Here is a 21082-nt window from a genome sequence, read left to right as displayed (position 1 = left end):
ACTATTTCGATACTAAAAAGTTGTGATCGAATATCGGAGATCAAAATCGAAGGCACCAAGGCATTAACTTTGTCTAACTATCCATGGAGATACTGTGATAAATAAACTACAGAAAATAAAAAGAGAGCCATGGTGTTTTTACTTCTTGACTAACCCGACTTCAAGCAATTTAAGAGAAAAAGATGCTGCCCAAAATCTTTTATGACATGAAACAATCAGAGCAGTATCGATCTAGGATGTCTCGAAGCTCAAAAAGGAAGGATAGCATCTCCAAAGGTGGAGAGAGGGGCAGCATTTGAAATGGCACCACGAGAGAGCATGATAAGCCCAAAGAAACCCTCCCATAGAGGGAAAGGATATTTTCATCTGTAAAAATTTGAAAAAATGAACTGTGACGAGCATTGAATGAATGTCACAATTAGGGACAGAGCGCCTCCTTTTTTTTGGTGCGGAATGAGGTCCTGTCCCATCTTCCATGTAGATGCCACGCATCCCAATTGCAATATGCAATGGGCTCCGCATCAGATTTATTACACTGCCCTCGGTGTACAAAAAATTAACGCGGAGAAAAATGATGTGTATTGAGATCATGACCTGCCCAGTATAACTGGTAGGTGAAATTCTTTGTGCATCGCGGGCGGTGTAGAAGATCTAACATGGAGTGCACTCCTCGTCTGATTAGTGCATGTAGTCATCACTTTTTAATACGCATTTAATACCTACAGATTGATTTTTTTATTTAAAAATTTTATATGATGAAAATACCTCTATCCTTTGAGAAAATTATATCATTTTATATCCATATTATAACATCTTGCATCCATAATATGCATAGAATGTCATAATTTTTTTTAAAGAACAGGAATATTTTCATCATTCAAAATTTTTAAACAAAAAAATTGATCTGCTGGTATTAAATGCGCACTGAAAAATAGTTGGACAAAAATATCTCTCTCATATTATGATATCTTAGGCCATATTATGACATCCTGGGCTCTATTACGCCATAGGATGTCATAATTTTTTTTAAAAGATAAAAATATTTTCGTCATATAAAATTTTTAAATGAAAAAATCAACCTGCAGATATTAAATGCACATTGAAAAGTGACGACTATGTGAATCATTCGGATAAGATGGTGCACTCTACGTCAAATTTTCTACACCGCCCACGATCCACAAATAATTTCTCTTTTTCTCCTTATAAAATCTGAGCCGGCCAATCTAAAATTATTTCTACGTATTCTGCCTAATTCAATCTATAGCCTATAAATTTGCTAGATATACTGGCCTAACTTATAAATCTTATAGAATTTTCAATCTAATCTTTAAAATAATCCAAATAAGCTCTCATAGTTTTTTTTTCTCTGGTTTTTATATTTATCTCTCGACCCATCTCGTCAAAGGAGTTACTTTGGTTTAGATTTTTTTTTTTGATTGGAAAAATACAGACAAACTCCTTTGACGATGGGTCGAGTGAGATATACATGGCTGCCATGGATTCTGTCTTCGAAATATTATTCATAATATCATCTTATTGATTTATTTTGTTGAGAGAACTTTTATTCCTGAAGTAGGAAGGATAATGAGCTCTTTTCCTAAATAATATAAAAAAAAATATTTACAAAAATAATTCAAAACTTAATTTTTTTACCAAAGTAATGTAAAAGGTAAAAACGCCATTTTGAATGGCGTTTTCTCCCTTCCACATCACCCCTGTTTTTTTCCACAATGGCATCATCCAGATAAAAAAAAAAAAAGAAAACGCCATTTAAAATGGCATTTTCCATTTTTCCCACCCAAAAAAAGGAAAAAAATAGGGAAAGTATGGGAATTTTTTTTTAAATTTTAAATTAATAAATAAATTAAAATTTTAATTTTGATTGAAATTTAAAATATAAAAATTTAAATTTGTAATTCAAATAAAAAAATTAATTTAAGATGATTTTTTTTGAATTATTATTTTTTAAAAATGTCTAAAAAATTTTAAAAAATAAAAATATAAAAATATCATGGAGAAAGAAAAAAAAGAGAAAGAAATGCGAAAGAAATAAAAATTTTAAATTTAATTAAAAAACATCATTTCAAATTCTTGTCAAAAAAATTCAAAAAATAAATTAAAAAAATAGAAAGTGTCATTATAAAATCAAAATTTTAAATAAATAAAAAAAATAAGAATTATAATTTGAAATTTAAAAGAAATAAAAATTTTAAAATTAATTGAAATAAAAATATCATTTCAAATTATTTTCTTAAATTAAAATTAATTTATTTAAAAAATATTCAAAAAACATAAAAAAAGTAAGTTGAAATGATTTTTTTTATTTCAATTAAAATTAAATTTTTTTTTAAATTCAAAATTATTCTTTATATTTTTTTACCGACCTTCTGACACCGGTGGCCAACGAAAAAGAGGGAGAGAGAGAGGAAGAGGGAGAGAGAGGAGGCAGCTCACCGCCGTACCGTCGAAGAGACGCCGGAAAAGGGAGAAGAGGGAGAAGAGGGAGAAGGGAGAAGAAGGAGGGGAAAGGAGAAAACGCCATTCCCTTCGGCGTTTTCTTTTTTTTTCTCTTTTCTTTTTTTTAGTTTTTTTAAATTTTTTTCATAATTTATTTAATTATTTCTTTATAATTTTTTAATAAATAAATTTAATTAAAATTTATTTATTAAATTTTTTAATGATGATAGTAATTTGAATGATAATTTTTAATTTAAATTAAAGTTAAACTTTTTTTAATTTATAATTATAATTTCTATTTTATTACCATTTTTTCTCTTTTATTTACTTCTTTTATGATATTTTTTTTAAATTTAATTTATAATTTTTATAATTTGAAATTATAATTTTACTTTTCTTCCATTTTTATCTTTTTGGCATTCTATTACGTATTTTTTTCTTTATTTAAAATATTTTTTAAATAATTATATTTAAATTAATTTACTTATTTAAAATATATTTTTTATTTCAATTACAATTATAATTTTTATTTCTTAAAATTGAAAATTATAAATTTTGTTTTTCAATTAGAATTATAATTTCTATTTTTTTTTCAATTCTATTTTTTTCTTTTTTTTCTTTTTTAGGGTATTTTTTATTTTTTTACAATATTTTTTTTCTTTTCTTGAGATAATTTTTTAAAAAATATTTTGAAACGGACAACGTAATTTGAAATTATATTTTTTATTTGAATTAAAGTTAAAATTCTTATTTTTTTAAAAATTTAATTTTAAAATTTCTTTTTTTCATATTTTTTCCTCATTTTTTCACTTTTTTATGCATTTATTTTTTTATCAAATTTTACTTCAAATTAAAATTTTAATTTTTTTATTCAAATTTACAATTATATAACTTTTTTATTTTTTTCATTTCTTTATGTTTTTATGAATTTTTTTTAGGCTATTTTTTTTGATTTATTTTGAATATTTTTTAAATAAATTAATTTTAATTTGAAAAAATAATTTGAAATGATATTTTTATTTTAATTAATTTTAAAAAATTTATTTCTTTTAATATTCAAATTATAATTCTTATTTTTCTCGATTTTTTTAAAATTTTGATTTTTTTAATGGCACTTTTTATTTTTTAAAATTTTTTTCGATTTGTTATTAAAAACAATAATTCGAAAAAAATTTATCTTAAATTAATTTTTTTATTTGAATTATAAATTCAAATTTTTATATTTTAAATTTCAATCAAAATTTTAATTTTAATTTATTTATTAATTTAAAATTTTAAAAAAAAATTTTTATATTTTTTTGATTTTTTTTTTTTTGGATGGGAAAAATGAAAAACGTCATTAGTGTTTTTAATTTGAATGACGTTTTTAGAAACGTCATTTAAAATGATATTTCTAAAAACGTCATTTTAAATGGTGTTTCTTTTTTTTTTTTTTTCGGACAATATCATCGTGGAAAAAAATAGGGGTGACGTGGAAGGAGAAAACGTCATTCAAAATGACGTTTTCTCTTTTTATATTATTTTGATTAAAAAATTAAATTTTAAATTATTTTTATAAATAAATTTTTTTTTTATATTATTTAGAAAAAGAATCCAAGTATAATCTCAGGAGACCTCCAAATCGGGTCATCTCAAACCATGTTTTATAGATTCCGCCACGCATCTCCTCCAGTTTTTCTGTGGCGATCGGCGGACCTTGTCGAATCGTGACAACTTGTCCCACTAATCCTAGGAATCCTCATCTAATCGTCTTTTCTTTGAGACTTCCCCCATTCTAAAGGACAACCGCCATGCTTTGTCGAGCTCTGTCATATAGCTCGGAATAGTGTACGAAAGTCAAATAAGAAAAGGGGGAACAACTGCAATCCGGCCACGTGACACCTTCCCGCCCTCCCTCTTTTCCTTGAGCAGCAAAGTCAAATAAAGATAAGCCCAGCGGTTGGCTTTCATTGCTTCAAAGACAGAGATGTCAACCGCCAAACGAACCTCCCCCATATAAAGCTTCACCGATGACCATTGGCATCAACCCGTGACTACTACCAAGTAAACAACGGTAGCCCGGCTCAATCCGACATGCAATGTACGTCAGGATTTGTCCACTTATTTGACCATTTTTCCTTGATACAACCTTCGCTCCACCATACCTACGACCATTCCCCTGAAATTTATACAATTACCACTTCGCAGTATCAAATGAAGCAGAGAATGCAGAAACAAGGAAAAAAAATTCAACGTAAAACATTGCAAGCAGAATCAAAAAGTACATTCTCTTATACTCTCTCTCTCTAGACATGGCTAAATCCATGGGTTGAGAAGCAGATATTATAAAATTATAAGATGACCATTTTAATGGTTATAGAGGTGGTTTGCCATGCTATATATGCCAACGATTGGCATTCAAATGATGGCATTAACCATTATTTGATCAACTTTTAAATTAAGCAGTTTTTCTGAATTAAATTTTTCTACCTTTTTTTCCTCAAAAAAAATACTATGAGAAGATATTTATTTAATGAGTGAAAAGTGTAGTGGCTATATTTTCTATTTTAATAACCCCACATTGATTGTAAAATAGTTTTTTACTTTGATACTAAATAATTTAAGATCATTTGAACATGGTGAACAATGGTTGTCATAATCATCATAACATTTAACTAATATTTTTAGTAGGATCCATGACAACAAAATAACAATTATATTTAAAATTTTATTCGAAATCTATGAGTAAAAATTTAGATTCCAACGAGACGTTCCATAGGACATCAGGATAGTATAGCATTCCATGTATCGAGATAGAAGCATCGCAACATTCTGATCGGCATGTTTTGGGATATCTACCATTTCAAGTATCGAGATGAAGTGGAAAGGCAGCTTGTCTCATTAAAAAAATCGGGATAGTCACGTCCCATGAGATTTAAAATTTTATTATGAAAAACAATTTGTTTGGAGATCGATGTTTAAAAATATAAAAATAACTAATATAATATTCAATAAATATACATATAATATTATAAATATGTAAATTTGATCAATTTATTAATATTAATATTAATATATAAAATTAAAATATAGAAATAATGTAAAGCAATAAATATAAATATAAATATATAAATTTAGTTGAATGTAATATAAATTGAATATATTGTTATAAGAATAACACCGAAAATTCGATGGAGTTGGATCATCCATGCATACCGAAGTTGGATTATTGGAGTTTTCGATTAAAATATTTACCCGGATATGATCCAAGTCCAACCAGAAATCTTACCCATCCGATCCGGTGATCTTTGAATTGGACCGCTAAGGTTTTCGATCAGAGAAAGAAGGCAAGACTGTGGCAAAACGATATTGACCGCGACCGTGCTTCCAAAGCCGACAGAAAAGGTCACGTAGAGAGAGAGAGATGTATAATATAAAATCAGTAACGAGTCTTTTGATTGCTATGAGACGCTAAACTAGAAAGAGAAAGAGAATGTGAAAGATAATTAAAAAAAAAAACAGTGAGAGATCCCAACTGGTCAGAGACACGTTGTCTTCAGGCAACCCATGTGCTCACATGGAACATAGAGCAAAGAGAACCAGTGGGAGAGTGGGGAGAGCAGGAGCAGAAGAAGAGGAGGGGAAGAGAGAAGAAGAAGATAGAAGAAGGGAGAGAAGAGGAGCTCTCATCAGTTTCTCTAAGTAGGTAAGAACAGAAAGGAGAACAAGAACAAGAACTCTCGCACTTGCTAGTGGTTAACTCTTCCTTGAGAGAAGAAGATCGAGGGAGAGAGGAGATGAAGGAAGGGGGAGATGGGTTCGTGCGGGCGGACCAGATCGATCTGAAGAGCCTGGACGAGCAGCTGGAGAGGCACCTGAGCCGGGCATGGACGATGGAGAAGAAGAAGGAGGAGGAGAGAGGCGGCGGCCGAGGGGAGAGGCAGAGGGAAGACTGGGAGATCGATCCCTCCAAGCTGGTCATCAAAGGGGCCATCGCCCGGGGCACCTTCGGCACCGTCCACCGCGGTGTTTACGACGGCCAGGATGTCGCAGGTGAGACGACGACGACAACAGTGAAAATCCAATCTTTACCCACTTTATCTACTCTTTCTTTTGGTTCTTGGTACCAATTCTTTCAATTACTTCTATTCTTGTTTTTTTTTTTTTTTGGGTGATATTCTATTCTTGGTTCTTTGATTGTTCATCAGTGCTCCGATTGAGTTATTTATTTGCTCAGAGAGATGGTAAATTTCAATCTAGCGCATCACTTGGAATGTTTTTTCTTTTGTTTTCTTGGCTTAATTTTTTAGATATCCGATTCTTTTTTGTTTCTGTTTGTTTTTCTAAGTTTTAATTTCGCTTCCTTCGTTGCCTGGTGTTTAATCTGTATTCTGTGAAGTTCCTGTCATTGTCGAATAAGTCATTTATCCTAAATGTGGGATATATTTTTATGACATTTGGAAATTTCTCGTTCTTGATTTTATCGTTGCATCATTTGGATTTTTTTCTTTCCTTGTTTTGAAGTGTGCTATATTCCGATTTCTTTCATTAGTATTTAGAAGCCTGCGAGTCTCACGGGTTAGGTTGGACTTGGATCTGCTTTATATAGGCTGATGGCTCCCGTGACCTTGGTTGGATAGGGTTTCTTCTTTGAAACTTTAATGTGAACTCAACTAACCTCTAACCACTAGTAACTCTGAAGCAGGTGTGTAAAGCAGCGATACTAGACAATCACAGCCAAATTGTGGAAAGACACTATCTTTTTATATTTTCTTTCATTACACCTATAGACAGATAGATAGACTTTACTGCTCTAGACAAGAGAGAATATCTACTCCTCTTAGGTCTAAAATCAATAATTAGGCACTGAAATCTGTTGTTCATGATCTATGCTACTAAAAAAACCTAGAAACTAAAACTGATGTGTTTGATGGTCTGTAATCTATGCATCATGTGGATACAAAAACTAATATGAGACCATTTATATGTCACTATGATCTGAACATTAAAATCTATTAATTTTCAATCTATAAAGAGTAGATCCTTAATTTAGATGCTTTATCGTATATTTAGCATATTATCATAATGAAAATGATCCATTTTTGGTCAACTTGATGCCTTTGTTAGAGACCATTGAAACACATGATTTTTAGTTTCTAAATATTTTTAGTGGTATAGATCATGATCAATGGTGTGGATTTTGAATTTGATTATATAATTATTGATTTTTTGGATCCAAGAGTAGATACTCTCTCCTCTCAAGAGGAGCATGGTCCGTCCTATATACAGAGATGGAGATAGTGCAAGGATATATAAACATACATATATATATACATATATAGATATGGATAGATAGATATACTTGGCTACACTTAAGTGGATATCCACTAAGTTCCGGTCAAGGTTCGCAGGCTCGGTATTGGAATCTATGCCGGTTGCTGACCTATACGGTACTATAATGTACTGTACCGTACCGGACATAAAAAATAAAAAAAAAAAAATTCACCTGACAGCATAAAAAAAAAAAAAGAAAAATTGAGGTGAACCAGACCGAACCGTACCGAACCAGACCAAACCGCCCAATATCAGATGGTTCAACCCAATTCGGATCATTTTCTGCAAATCCAGCCTGAACCGGACCAATTCTCTGCCGATACGGTATGATATGCTGCCAGGTGTACCAGTCGGTTCAGGCTTATACGGAATATCATGGTTTCAATCAAGCTTAAATTGGATAATGAGGGTCCCACATTGATGATCTAAATTGTTGGATATGATCTACTACCTCTAAACACTTATGTGCCAAATCATATGATTTAAAGACTCCTAATCTATGTATCACATAGCTAGAAAATATACATTATTTGATGTTATTTAAACTATCCAATTTTTGGACGACTTGATGCATCTGTTAAGAATCTACAAATTACATGATTTTTTGTGCATTAGCAATTTAAACATAGGATATAACACCTAATGACTAAATTCATCAACGTGGAATCCCCATCTACGAGTGAGGATCCATTCAAGTGCAGCCAAGTCTCTCCATATATATGTAGAGAGAGAGAGAGACAGACAGAGACAGAGAGAGAGAGAATTTCAAGTCACACCTAGTGTAATTCTTATAGAGTTACACATTTTTTGAAATGGATGATGGGGTCTTACATCAATGATCTGAGTTGTTGGTATAATCTACAACCTCTAAATTATTTACACACCAAATTTATGCGATTTGGAGATTCCTAGCATGTGCATCAAGTGATTAAAAATTGGATAATTTTAAATAATATGAAACAATACATGTCTTTTTGTCCATTTGATGCATAGGGTAGGCTAGGAGTCTTCAAATCAAATGACCTTTTTTTTTTTTTTTTGTGTAAGCAATTTAGATATAGTAGACCACATCTAATGGCTTGGATTATTGATGTGGGACACCCATCATCTAATTTAGAAAAAGATGTAAGTCTTATGTATAATTCTATAAGAGTTACACTAGGTATAACTTGATCCTAATACTATATATATACACACACCTATATGCACACAAAGACACACACACGCAACATATGTATATATATGGGTATATATATATTATAGAGAGAGGCTTAGAAGAGTATTTGACTCCAAATGCTTTCTAAATCAAAAATTATGAATGATCTCTCAAAATCAAAATTGACATCATTGATATGATTTAAGATATACAAAATACTTGAAATCTAAAAAAAATGATTTTGAGGTCTCTTACCTATGCATAGAAATAAGAAAAAATCAATGACTGAAATGTATCTAATGACCAAAAATAGTTGATCGATGTCTTAAATATATACAGATCAAATTTCAGCTAATTTAACTGTTTTCAAACTATAGATAAAATTGAAACATGTTATTATACTGTTGAAAAGATCAATTTTGTTTTAATTTGATGTACGAGTAAAAGACCTAAAAATGTATAACTTTAGACTTTTAGTCAATTTAAATGTCATAGATCATAATTAATGGTGTTGAGTTTTTTTTAGAAGGTCATTCATTGTTTTTGACTAGAAAGCATTTGGAGTCAAATACTCTTAAAAGTATCCCAGCCTAACTCTGTATATAATTTTGTTCACAAGAAAGGGTAAGGATTTGTACACCGTGCTCAAATTTCTTTTACTTGTGCTAGTGAAGATTGATGGTGACTACCTATCTAACCAATTATGGATCATTGCAGGTTCTAAATAGAGTCTCGTGCTTGAAATAGCAACAATGTATGGTAAATCATGTCTCATTCTTATCACCCATTACTAACATCACAACTGTTTTCCTGTGAGGCTGATACTCTAAGCTTGCAAGTACCTCAATATATAACATGCCAATGAAGTCCTATGAACCTGAGGAGCACCCACTTCAGAATCTTCCCTGAACTTTGCATGCCCGCATCTAAGCTCTTATGATGATGTTAGATATCGTTTTCCTTGGAATCACACCCAAACCCACTCCTGCACTTGCTCTTGTTTCATGTAACTTAGGCTCTTACTTCACTTATACTCCATCTTTGACATCAAAAGGATAAATTATGCTTCCAGCAAGGTCTGAAGCTGGGTTTACTGGACTATCTCAGTTTTGGCTTCAGCAGTTTTGGTTGAATATTACGAGGCATCCAGAATATGTCACCTAAAGTATAAGAAAATATAAAATGAATAAGTAAAAAAATAAGTTAAAAAAATGAATTAGATATCATTATGAAGTATATTACACCGTTTCTGGACCTCTGTGTGTACCATTTAGTGGTCTTAGCACTGAAACAACCAAAATTATTTTCAAAACAACTTAGAATGTTCTATTTTGTTATATGGTCTGATTGCAAAGTAATATAAAAAAGAGCCATCAAGTTGCCTATAATATATATTAGAGTTTCATGATTGCAAAACTTATACTATTTGAGTTTTATGTTATCTTATTTGGAACCTAACATCGTAACATTTATCTTCTCACTAAAAAAAAAAGATGCAGCACTCTCTTCTCTGACACTCACAAGATCTAAGCTGGATCTGGAGAAAACGCTTCCTGATATTTAAAAGATAAAAAGAAGGCAACTTTAGCATAAATAGCTCATTTATGAATTTTATTTGATCCAATAAAGTAGTTGTGCTAGATAAAATTTTGAAGTGGGCCCAAGTTTTAAATCAATTCTGGCTGAAATAGCAACTTTTCAGCTTCAATATCAAAATTCTGAGTGGCATATCGAACCATGATTAAGATGATAAATAATATTAGACCACCATGTTCCTACATCCTTGAAGTGAAACTAGATGGGCTATATGTGAGTGCTGTAACTCAGAGCTGCAATCATTGTCAGAGTTTATTTCTTTTATTTTTTTTTTGAGTGAATGGTGGAAAATAGATGGTACCACAGCATATTTCATCAACATGTAGACCAAAGTGGTACAAGAAAGGTATTTGCCAAGAAAAACTTTGATTTTCCTTAGAAATTTCCAAGACTAGTAGAATTCATAATCTGAGGTGGGACTTAGATTGATAATAAACAACCGAGGGTTGTCATTACATTAAGCTAAAATTTTCCATCCATTATTTGTTTTACTTCTTTGTATTGCTGACAACCTGTCTTTAAGATCACTCTGGACCGCTTTTATGTTGGTTCTTTTTGAAAATTCTTGCACTCCATTTCCTATTTTCATAGTTTAAAAATCCACATACTTGTTTTGCTTTCTTTAGCGAAAAGAGTGGAAAATATAACCATCAGCACATGCAGCGATCTTTATGAATTGCTTAATTGTTCCATATTATTCTTTTGCAAGCACTGAAGATAAATAATGCAATCTGCTTGCTGTGGTTATTTTTTTCCTTGTTCTATTTGATAGATAATTTATCCAGAATGAATGAGAAAATAAGTCTGATAATTATTGTATCTTCATTTACTGTTAACTGTAAGCATCTTCCTTATTTTGTTTCTTCTTTTCCACAGTGAAGTTGCTTGACTGGGGAGAAGAAGGTAACAGGACAGAAGCTGAAATTGCTGCACTCAGGGCAGCTTTTTCTCAGGAAGTTTCTGTTTGGCATAAGTTAGATCATCCCAATGTAACCAAGGTAAAGTTTCATCGCATAAATGCATTTACTTTTCAAACAAATCCATTTAGGCATTGCTAAGTTTCGTCGCACAAATACATTTCTGTGCATTCAATGGATGTGATGGGGTCCTGTTCCATGCTTAGCAAAGTAAAAATCATGTTGTGAAAGTTAAATACTTCATTGATGAGGGCTGCTATTTGGACTAAATAAACACTAGCATGCCACATAGAAGGAGCAGCTTATCAAATTTTCTTCTAATTGGTGGAGTTAAACCTTGATTCTACTACATCCAAACGTTAATTATGTCAGTTTGACTTGTTGAGTTTCCTGTGTCATTTAATTGGGAAACAACTTAGGTATGACATTAAAATTAACTTCTTGATCGTATTTCATGTTTTGAACTCTCAGAAATGTTCTAGAGAGATAATTTAGGATAGCAGATGAAATCTTTAGAGATCGGTGAGAACAAAAGCAGAATCTAAGAACTTGACCTCTAGTTCAAATAAGTTACCTTGCTGGATATGACCAACAGGTTGAAGTGTGTTATATCCACATTTTCCACTGCATCATTTGAAGGTTTTATGGTAAGTTATGATGGAGCCATTTATGCGATCCTATCATCATAAAGAATATTGAGAAAATGCATCAAATCTTAAATCTCTTATTTTATTTTGGTGATATTGAATGTACTAGTATGTATGCATGTTTATTACGTAAGGAGATTAAAGGACAAGGTGTTCTTCTTTGAGATTTTCATAATTTCACAAAGCTATGGCACCTTAAAATTCTCTCTCTCTCTCTCTCTCTCTCTCTCTCTCTCTCTCTCTCTCTCTCTCTCTCTACTGCATTAGAGCGATTGTTGTAACCTCCATTTTTATATGCAGAAATATCGGGTCAATTGTTTCCTTTGGTAAATGATAACAACTTTTTTATTATGACAATAATAACTATTTCTGATATGGTCATAGGCAATATTAGTTTGATACTTTTGTCAAAATCTTGATTTATATACAGGAAGAAAAAAATCTCATATAGAAAATGCAACACGTTACTCTTTTAGTTTCCCTTTCGATATGTTTTATCATTTATGTGTTACCTTTTTTCTGGCTACATATCACTAGTCTTGCCTTTTTCATGATTACCATCGTAGTTACATGGAACTATGTACCTCTGAGCCCCTAACATTCCCCTAAGCCCCTAAAACCCCGGTGAAGGCAGGATTTAATCCCCAGTCGTTTAGTACAATTGACAAAGATTTTACTACCTTAGTAAGTTGCCAAGGGGAATTGTGGGAGAAAATTGTTTGCAGTTTTGAGCTAGCTAACATTAATGATTTTAAATATCACCAAAAACATTAGTGATTTTAAAGGTGGGTCATGTGGGTGAGTAGGGGATTAGTGGTTTTCATCGAGGATATTTTGGGGAAAAAAGCGACAGATGTAATCTGTTAAAGGAAATTTTCCAAATTCAAAGCTCTCCCACTTTGATGAGGTACAAGTGAAACAAAAGATTACCATATTTGTCATACCTGTAGGATTAATTATGACCCTAAGGGACAGTCTGATTGCCCATGATTCTATTTGCTTGCAATAAGGTTTGCACTGCAAATAGAAATGCTGGAATTTATATTTGCAAGTTAATTTGCCAGCAATTATTGTAAGAGCCATTTTTGGCAATTCATTTATACATCCATTATGAATAGCTATCTCATATATTTCCTGTATATTGACCAATGCTCGAGCTCCATGTTTGGCAACTTTTTACTTGTATTCTAGATCTAGTCATATGCTTTCCTTTTGTATCCGTAAGTATTCTGCAGATTCCTTCTATTTTAAATCCACTTCCATGTATATCTAATATATAACAATTTGTAGATTGTGCTGTGTATAATATCATCTATCACATGCACAAACTGCAGACAAGGTGATGCCCACTTTGTTTATCTGACATCCAAACATAGTGGTATGATCCAATGTAAGCATGCATTTTATACCTTTTTTTTTTTGTTTTTTTGTGGAAATGAAAAGGTGCACAAGGAGCTCCTACCCTATTGGTAAACATTTTCCCTTTCAATTTGCTCAACTGACCATCTTAACATTAATTTAACTAGTCAATTTACTTTTCTACAGTTTATAGGGGCTACCATAGGTGGCAGAGATCTAAATATACAAACAGAAAATGGCCATCTTGGCATACCGAGTAATGTATGCTGTGTCGTCGTCGAGTACCTTCCTGGTGGTGCACTGAAAACATTTCTTATCAAAAACCGGAGAAGAAAATTAGCCTTCAAAGTTGTCGTTCCAATGGCTCTTGATCTTGCAAGGGGGTAATATCAGCATCATCTGACCTATTTTATTGTTTGCTGCTTACTACTATTTTTTAATATTAAGCTGTCTTGGAAAGAGTCAGTTAGTGTACCAAGAAAAACAAGAGGCAGCTGAGGCAAATGAATATCTAATATATGATAGCTTTTAGCCTTTCATGTATGTATTTGCTAGAACTTTAAGAGTTTGCTTGTTTCTGTAGACTGAGTTATCTGCATTCAAAAAAGATCGTGCACAGAGATGTGAAGACAGAGAATATGCTTCTGGATAAGACAAGAACAGTAAAAATTGCTGACTTTGGTGTTGCCCGTGTCGAGGCTCAAAATCCTAATGACATGACGGGTGAAACAGGAACACTTGGTTACATGGCACCTGAGGTAATGCCACGATCCTTTTCTGCAGGAATTGTTTATTTAATGACTGGCATAGTGTATTTCCTTCTGCGACCTTTTTAAGGCATCACTTTTTCGCAGCTTAAATTGATCATGTAGGCCGAGAAATGATGCTCTTTTGCCCCTGTGCCTTGCTGATACAGGTACTGGAATGGTGCAGTACATGCTGTACCAGCTAGTACAAGTCAGTATTTTTAAACCTTGATTTGAATGATTTGTATGAAACATTTAAAAATATTTCAGCTGTTAAAACCCAAGAAAGCTTTCCTCCACATGAGAAAAAGGCCAAGTCAAAACCAAACAGTAATTCCCAAAAACCAAATAGTAATTCTATCTTACAAATGCAGTACCTTTGGACTATAACATGAGATTAACTAGATGAGTTGTTTCCAATATGCATTCTTCAGTTTATATGGACCAATGTACAGCTACTGTTCTTCCATTTTTCTTAGAGGCATGAAGAGAAGGAAAAAGCTTTAAAAAAAAAAGGGGAAAAACAAGCCAATTCACAGCTCTTTTCCCACCAGAAATGCACTAAGAGATGCTTAATTACCAAATAAGCAGGTTTCCAAACTTGTATTTGGTTTTTTTACTAACTTTTTTAATATTTTCACTCTATGGTAGTCTGCAAATTGCTGGTCTTCAGCTGGAAGCATCAAATTTTGGCATAGTTATGTTTTCTGTTATTACCTGAAAAGATTTATAATTTCTTGGAAAATTCAAAGATCTTTTTCCCAGCATGACATAACTTAAGCTGTATCATGCATTTTTAGCTAAATAATAAGTAATAACATGGATTTCTTTCAATGTTCACTTTGGCTGATCTTGCATTAAAAGAAAAAAAGATGTACTAACCAAAGCATGTGACGTATTTTTCTACCATCAAGATTCTTCTGTCCAAGTTGCATTAGCATTGTTGTTCACCCATGACACTTTCTCTAATGCTTTTTGGTTCTGTATAGTCTAACTCATCACCAATGACTTGGCATCTAAATTATGTGCAGGTCCTCAATGGCGATCCTTACAACAGAAAATGTGATGTTTACAGTTTTGGCATTTGCTTATGGGAAATATACTGCTGTGATATGCCATATCCTGATCTTAGCTTCTCAGAGGTTACGTCTGCAGTTGTTCGGCAGGTATACCTTCAATCTATTCATGCTTCTACGCATCACTGCTAGAATAAATGCTTTCCTGCACTCCAAAGGTTGGACTTTGTTAATCGCAGAACCTGAGGCCAGAGATACCAAGATGTTGCCCAAGCTCCCTGGCCAATGTAATGAAGAGATGCTGGGATGCGAACCCTGACAAGCGACCTGAGATGGATGCAGTGGTAGCTATGTTGGAGGCGATAGACACATCAAAGGGTGGAGGAATGATCCCTCTTGATCAGCCCCAAGGATGTCTGTCATGCTTTCGCAAGAACAGAGGTCCTTGATGACTCAAGACTTAGCAAACCACGGCCCTTTAATTGCTCTAAAGATGCAGAACTTGGCGATCAGATTGTACCGACCTACGTAAACAAATCTGGTTTCCTGGAGCTGAGGTGGTGGGATCCTTGTTTTAGTTGAGGAGCTCTGCACATCTCTCAGTCTCATTAGTTGATGTAAAGAATTTTTCACCTTTGTGTGTATTAGAATATTGGGCGGCCAGTTTTAGGATTAGCTCACGTTTCAGGTATCGTGTAAGATGATTCATATGTAAACTATTTTGGTTTATTTCAATCTTCTTTTTTACAAAAATAACGCAAGGTGCTCGCAATGAAGGAATTGTAATGAGAAATCTTTATTAGATAGTATTGCCTGTTGAATGGCATTTAGTATTCCAAATAAGGTTCAGGTGGAGATAGCACGAAGGTTAGTTTCTCTCTGGGGACATTATCATAATGTTTTCTAGTACCACCTCTTGCCACTCTCGAGGGTGAGGTGGAAGTAAGGGTAAAATGGAAGCCATTAGCCCCTCCCGATCTTTAAAAAAAAAAAATCACAATATTTTCTACTTAATTATTTTTGCGGATAATTTTCTTCTCACATATTCCTTGGTAGCTCTATCAAACTTTGTTCCATCGAAGGGAACCCACTATCTTTTGGAAACGTGTTTGGAAACAGTGGCTGTTACGTCCTTTGCTGGTGCTTTGAGATTATCATTGCAGCCCTCATCTCATGTGATCGCCGGCAATCTGTCGGGCCGTAGCGTGCGCCGAAGCTAGGGGAGATGGTGAGCAACCTAGGGGACCACCCTAAGGCCTCAAAAGCAGGAGACAAGTCAGAAACAAGCTGGAGGAGGGTGGTGCAACGATGCTCCATTTAGATTTTGCTGGAGCCATCACCGAAGGAGATGGAAGAGCTCATCAAGTAGTTTTCAAAGATGGTTGAGCTCTCAAAAGAGGTTCTGAGGAAGAATTTCGAGTGCTTGCAGCTTCAGCGGTGGTGGCGAGAAGTCTTGGCTAGACGATGGCGGCAGAAGTGGTGGCTGGGAGTTCCGACTGCGGGTGGGGCTAAAAATAGAGGTGGTGGGGTACATGTTGGGAATTGTGTCCTAAAATCAATCGTGTGACGATTGAGTTTCTCTTTGTATATGAATTATTGATTAACGAATAAAAATTATTCTGATATTTTTCATCACAAAATGACATCTTCTTTAAACTCTTGTACTGTGATGAAGTCTTTAGAACTATACTAGTATGCGATAAAGAGAGGATTTATCGTATAGTTCTTAAATATGTTCGTGATCAAATGATACGTCATTACAGGATAATGATGTTTATCGAGTAGAGGTCGTTGTGTGCTATATGGATTGGTTGTCCTTTTAACCAAAGAGTGTGGTGACACTGGTATGGCATACAAGTGAGATGTAGAGATACATCATCACTGAACAAGTGACTCACCTGCTGAGCATTTTACTGTCAAAAGCTACTCGTGAAACATATGAGTATAAGTGTCCTTCAGACTTAAAATCACCATGGTGACTTGTAAGTAATTCACTGTGCTTTGGTGCCGAACTATCTGGATTTCTAATGCAGTGACGGAAGACTACTGGGTACAGTCAAATACTTGCGAAGTCTATGTGTGGATCAAGATGGGATTGATCCCTCCGAATTATTGGAGTTGATGTATCACTATATTTCAATTTAGCAAAGCTTGGTCAGGATAATCTATGAGATGGATTTGAAAGGTAGAAATACAATGTGAATGAAGCAATTTCGATTAACAGTTAACCTAAGACCATCCTAGAGCATTCCAGGTCAAAAGGATGAATTATGCAGTAACCATATATATGGGTTCTGAAATATTTCTTTGCGATAATTTGATCTATCTGGACGTCGGAAACCGTTGCTAGATCGTATCTCGATTAGTGCAGGAATTGATTCCTGTGCTACCGGCTTAGTGTTTGAACCTATGGAGTTACGCACACAAATCAGACAAAATAGGAAGGAATTGGCCTATGTATATATATCCAATTTAGAAGTACTTAACTTGATTGAATATATAAGCTAACTTGATTGAAAATTAAGTTATGGGTCAAACGGGATTGAAGAGTTGACTATATCTAGCTAACACTACACATAAGGTTAAGATTCGATCCCGAAGATGAACAGTTTCTGATCTATAATCCATGGAGCATATGAAAGGTTAAATTTAAGTACTGATTAATTTTAGATTAGATCTAAATTAGTTGGACTTAAATGGGTTCAAAATCCAAATTAGACTTGGTGCAAGAGTCCTAAAGAGTTTAGGATTGACAGTCTTTCGAAATTCTTTCGAACTAGTTTCGAATTGGATTTGAATCGGATCTGTTTTGGATGAGATATGAGAATTCCTACTTGCACTGAGATTCTCCTCTCATGTAGGCCGACCAACACCTAAGATGGTGCTGGTTTGGGGCATCCCATGTTGGTGAGGGAGTGGTGCAAATTGGTTGTCATAAGTGATAGCAATTCTATTTCATGTAGGAATCCTTCTTTCATGAGTATTGGACTGATTCAAATCAGATTTGAGTTAGGACTCCTATATTTATTGGGTCATGAAAATCATTTATAAATAAAGAGGGTCTCTACCTATGGATATATAGCAAATAAATCAGATTGATAGAAGAGAGAAAGAGAGAGAGGCTTGAGAAGAGAGAAGCCCTTCTTCTTCTCCTTAGCCTCTCCCTTTTGGTGCCGCCCCTTCTCCCTTGGGCATGGACCCTCTTTGGGCATCCCACATGCTGGTGTGAGGTATCACACGAGCACATCTCCTCCCTTATTTGATTGGATTGTGAAGATCGGAGTTCATCCTGCTTTCCTGCGGCGTCTGGCATGCATGTGAAGTAGAGAGTCTGCATATCTAGGCTTCCGTGAAGGTTTATATCAAATTATTTAAGATTTGATCTCTGATTCTATTGTTAATCAGGTAAGAATTTGATCCTTATTCATGTAAATTAATAGAAAAATTTTTAGATGCAACCTGGGTCATCCGAAGAGAAATAATTTCCCTCCCCTTCAACTGGTATCAGAGTAGGTCTGAAATACATGCATGCATAACTGAATTTTTTGAGATTAATTATATAAGATGTAATTGAAATTTTTTGTAAAACATTAAATCTGATTTAAATATGTTTATACAAAATTTTTGATCTGATTTTGATTAGACTAGATGAGCCTAATCAATAGTTGATTGAGATTGTTATAAGTTTGTTATAACAGAATTCTATTATTACTAAATTTTTGATGGAATAACAACATGAATTAAAATCTATTTTAAATTTATTTTAATAAAATTTTAATATTGTTATTTTTCTTATGAAGTGGAGTTTATTTTAGATCTGAATTGGATCTATTTCGATGGATATTTAGATATGAATCCTATTAAAATTTAGTACTACGAGAAAATAGATTTTACCAAAAATTTATTCTTTATGCATTTATATTTGTATTTAATTAATTTTCTATATGATATCAAATCTAAAATTGATATTTTATAATTAGTATAAGATGTGTTCAGATCTGATATGATGTACATGATGCATCAAATCTAATTAGATTAGATGAAGAATATAATTGATAAGATCAAGAATATATTCATGACATAAAATTATTTTGTCAATAATTGCATATTGATGTAATTATATATGAAATTAGATTTCAGATCTTAGTAGTCTAGTACTCAGATTGATGAGATCATCAGACCATCCGGTCATAGGAGATTGAAGAGATTAATCTCTCTTTTACCTATTTGATAGGTTCTCTTATGACGTGTAGAAGTGTCATTGTGATTCGATTTCGTGAAGAAGAAAAGCGAAGAGATTTTCATGAATTATTTTGATCATAAATATGTTTAGATTAGATCTAAAATAATTTATGATTCATTATAATAAGATAAAATTTAAATATAAAATTATTTTAAATTTGAATTGCATGTTACATAAGATATAATTGGTATTGATCTAAAAGTTGTCATGATGCATGAGATGTATGTATGAAGTTTAGATCATACCTATATATGTTTAATTGTTAAACATATTATAAAAATTTATTTTCATGGATTGAAACATATGGTATGCTTCATCTAAAATCCTTGTAGAATAGTTCTACAGACTGAAATACATGTTTCACACACTTAATTTTTAATTAAGCTTTGAATAATCTAAATTTGAGAATTGAAGATCATTAAGACACCATATAAATTGACGGACAAAGGGTTAGCTTGAATCAGGTCTTTCTAATGGGTTAGATCTAGGGTTAGAAACATATATGGACTAAGTAGAGAAATTGATTAAATCTAATCAAGTGTTGAATTAGATTAGGTCAGTATTTCTCTAAATCAATCTCAATAGTTAAAGTTTGATCAAGTCCATGTGTTTGACCCTAATAAATGGATCATGATCATGGTTTCATGGTTGAGCCTGAATCTTCTTGTGGATTAAATCAAAACTAATTAATCAGTTGGTGTCTAAGATAAGTTTGACAGATTTGATCAAGTGATTTTTAATTGGGAGCTATTCACCTAAATATGTCTACGATGAGTTAAGGGTACATTCCTTCCACTGATCTCACTTACTTGGCCAACATGATAGATTATATTTTGATTAGATCACTAGTCGATTTGTGCAGCCCTATACCATTAAGGTGAATCAGTATGACTGATTTAGGTGTCTTTAGACTAGCTTGTGTCTAATTCTTTATATGACTTGATGAAGTCAGTGGGAAGATTTGCAGCTTGCAGGTCGACTTCTTCTCTTATTCTCAGATCAATGAAATCAAATTCTCTAAATTATTAAATTCATAAAGTGATAAAGTTATGAGATAACTTGATCATTGCCTCCCATTATGGTGCGTGATAATAAGTCCAATATTCCAAATAGACATTGGAGGTGCCACACGCCTGGTGTCTATTACGTATTGGAATTGTCATTCATCATATGATCATCATGATGTACCTTCAGATCAATGCTCAGGTTAGTCGAGCTATATTCGGGCTTGGATATCCATTTGTTGGATATACTTGGTGTGTCATGTTCATGGTTGACCTAACCAAGATTTTTAGTGGAGGTACCACACGCCTGCTGAAGGGATGTCTAGGGCAAAACTTATTGCTAAAAATTGTTTGAAGAAATAATTGATTATGAATCTACTCATGGATGCACTAGAATTGGCCGAGCCATACTCGGATCCGAATACAGTCCGTGTAAATTTTAGTACCCACTAAGGAATTAGCGTAATTCTTCGAGTTGGAGGTAGAGGATACCAATTCATACAAATAATGAGAGGACCTTTAGACTAAAGTTCATATCTTCAGGATTAAAAATAATTCATATACTAATAGGCTAATATTTTTTTTTTAGTTATGGCCAACACACTATCCCTCCGTTCGTTGTTGGATA

At 33.1% G+C, this 21082-nt stretch overlaps 1 protein-coding gene across 1 annotated transcript; it reads left to right on the top strand.

Annotated features, from left to right (window-relative positions):
• The first annotated feature begins 5925 nt into the window (after positions 1-5925).
• On the top strand, positions 5926-15942 carry LOC105047943 (serine/threonine-protein kinase 52). The gene is made up of 6 exons (XM_010927101.3): positions 5926-6489; positions 11399-11520; positions 13632-13828; positions 14029-14203; positions 15223-15357; positions 15447-15942. Exons 1-6 carry the CDS (start codon positions 6234-6236, stop codon positions 15654-15656), a joined length of 1095 nt encoding a protein of 364 aa, XP_010925403.1. The 5' UTR covers positions 5926-6233; the 3' UTR covers positions 15657-15942.
• The last annotated feature ends 5140 nt before the right edge of the window (positions 15943-21082 follow it).

Source organism: Elaeis guineensis, chromosome 2 (genome assembly GCF_000442705.2).
Source record: "Elaeis guineensis isolate ETL-2024a chromosome 2, EG11, whole genome shotgun sequence".
In the NCBI taxonomy this organism is placed as follows: Eukaryota; Viridiplantae; Streptophyta; class Magnoliopsida; order Arecales; family Arecaceae; genus Elaeis; species Elaeis guineensis.
This window is presented reverse-complemented; position numbering and strand designations above follow the sequence as displayed.

Coding starts and splice junctions, on each gene's coding strand:
- LOC105047943 (XM_010927101.3), top strand. CDS start 6,234: ATGAAGGAAGGGGGAGATGGGTTCGTGCGGGCGGACCAGATCGATCTG. Junction 11,521..13,631: donor ATCATCCCAATGTAACCAAG/GTAAAGTTTCAT, acceptor ACTTTTCTACAG/TTTATAGGGGCTACCATAGG. Junction 13,829..14,028: donor GCTCTTGATCTTGCAAGGGG/GTAATATCAGCA, acceptor TTGTTTCTGTAG/ACTGAGTTATCTGCATTCAA.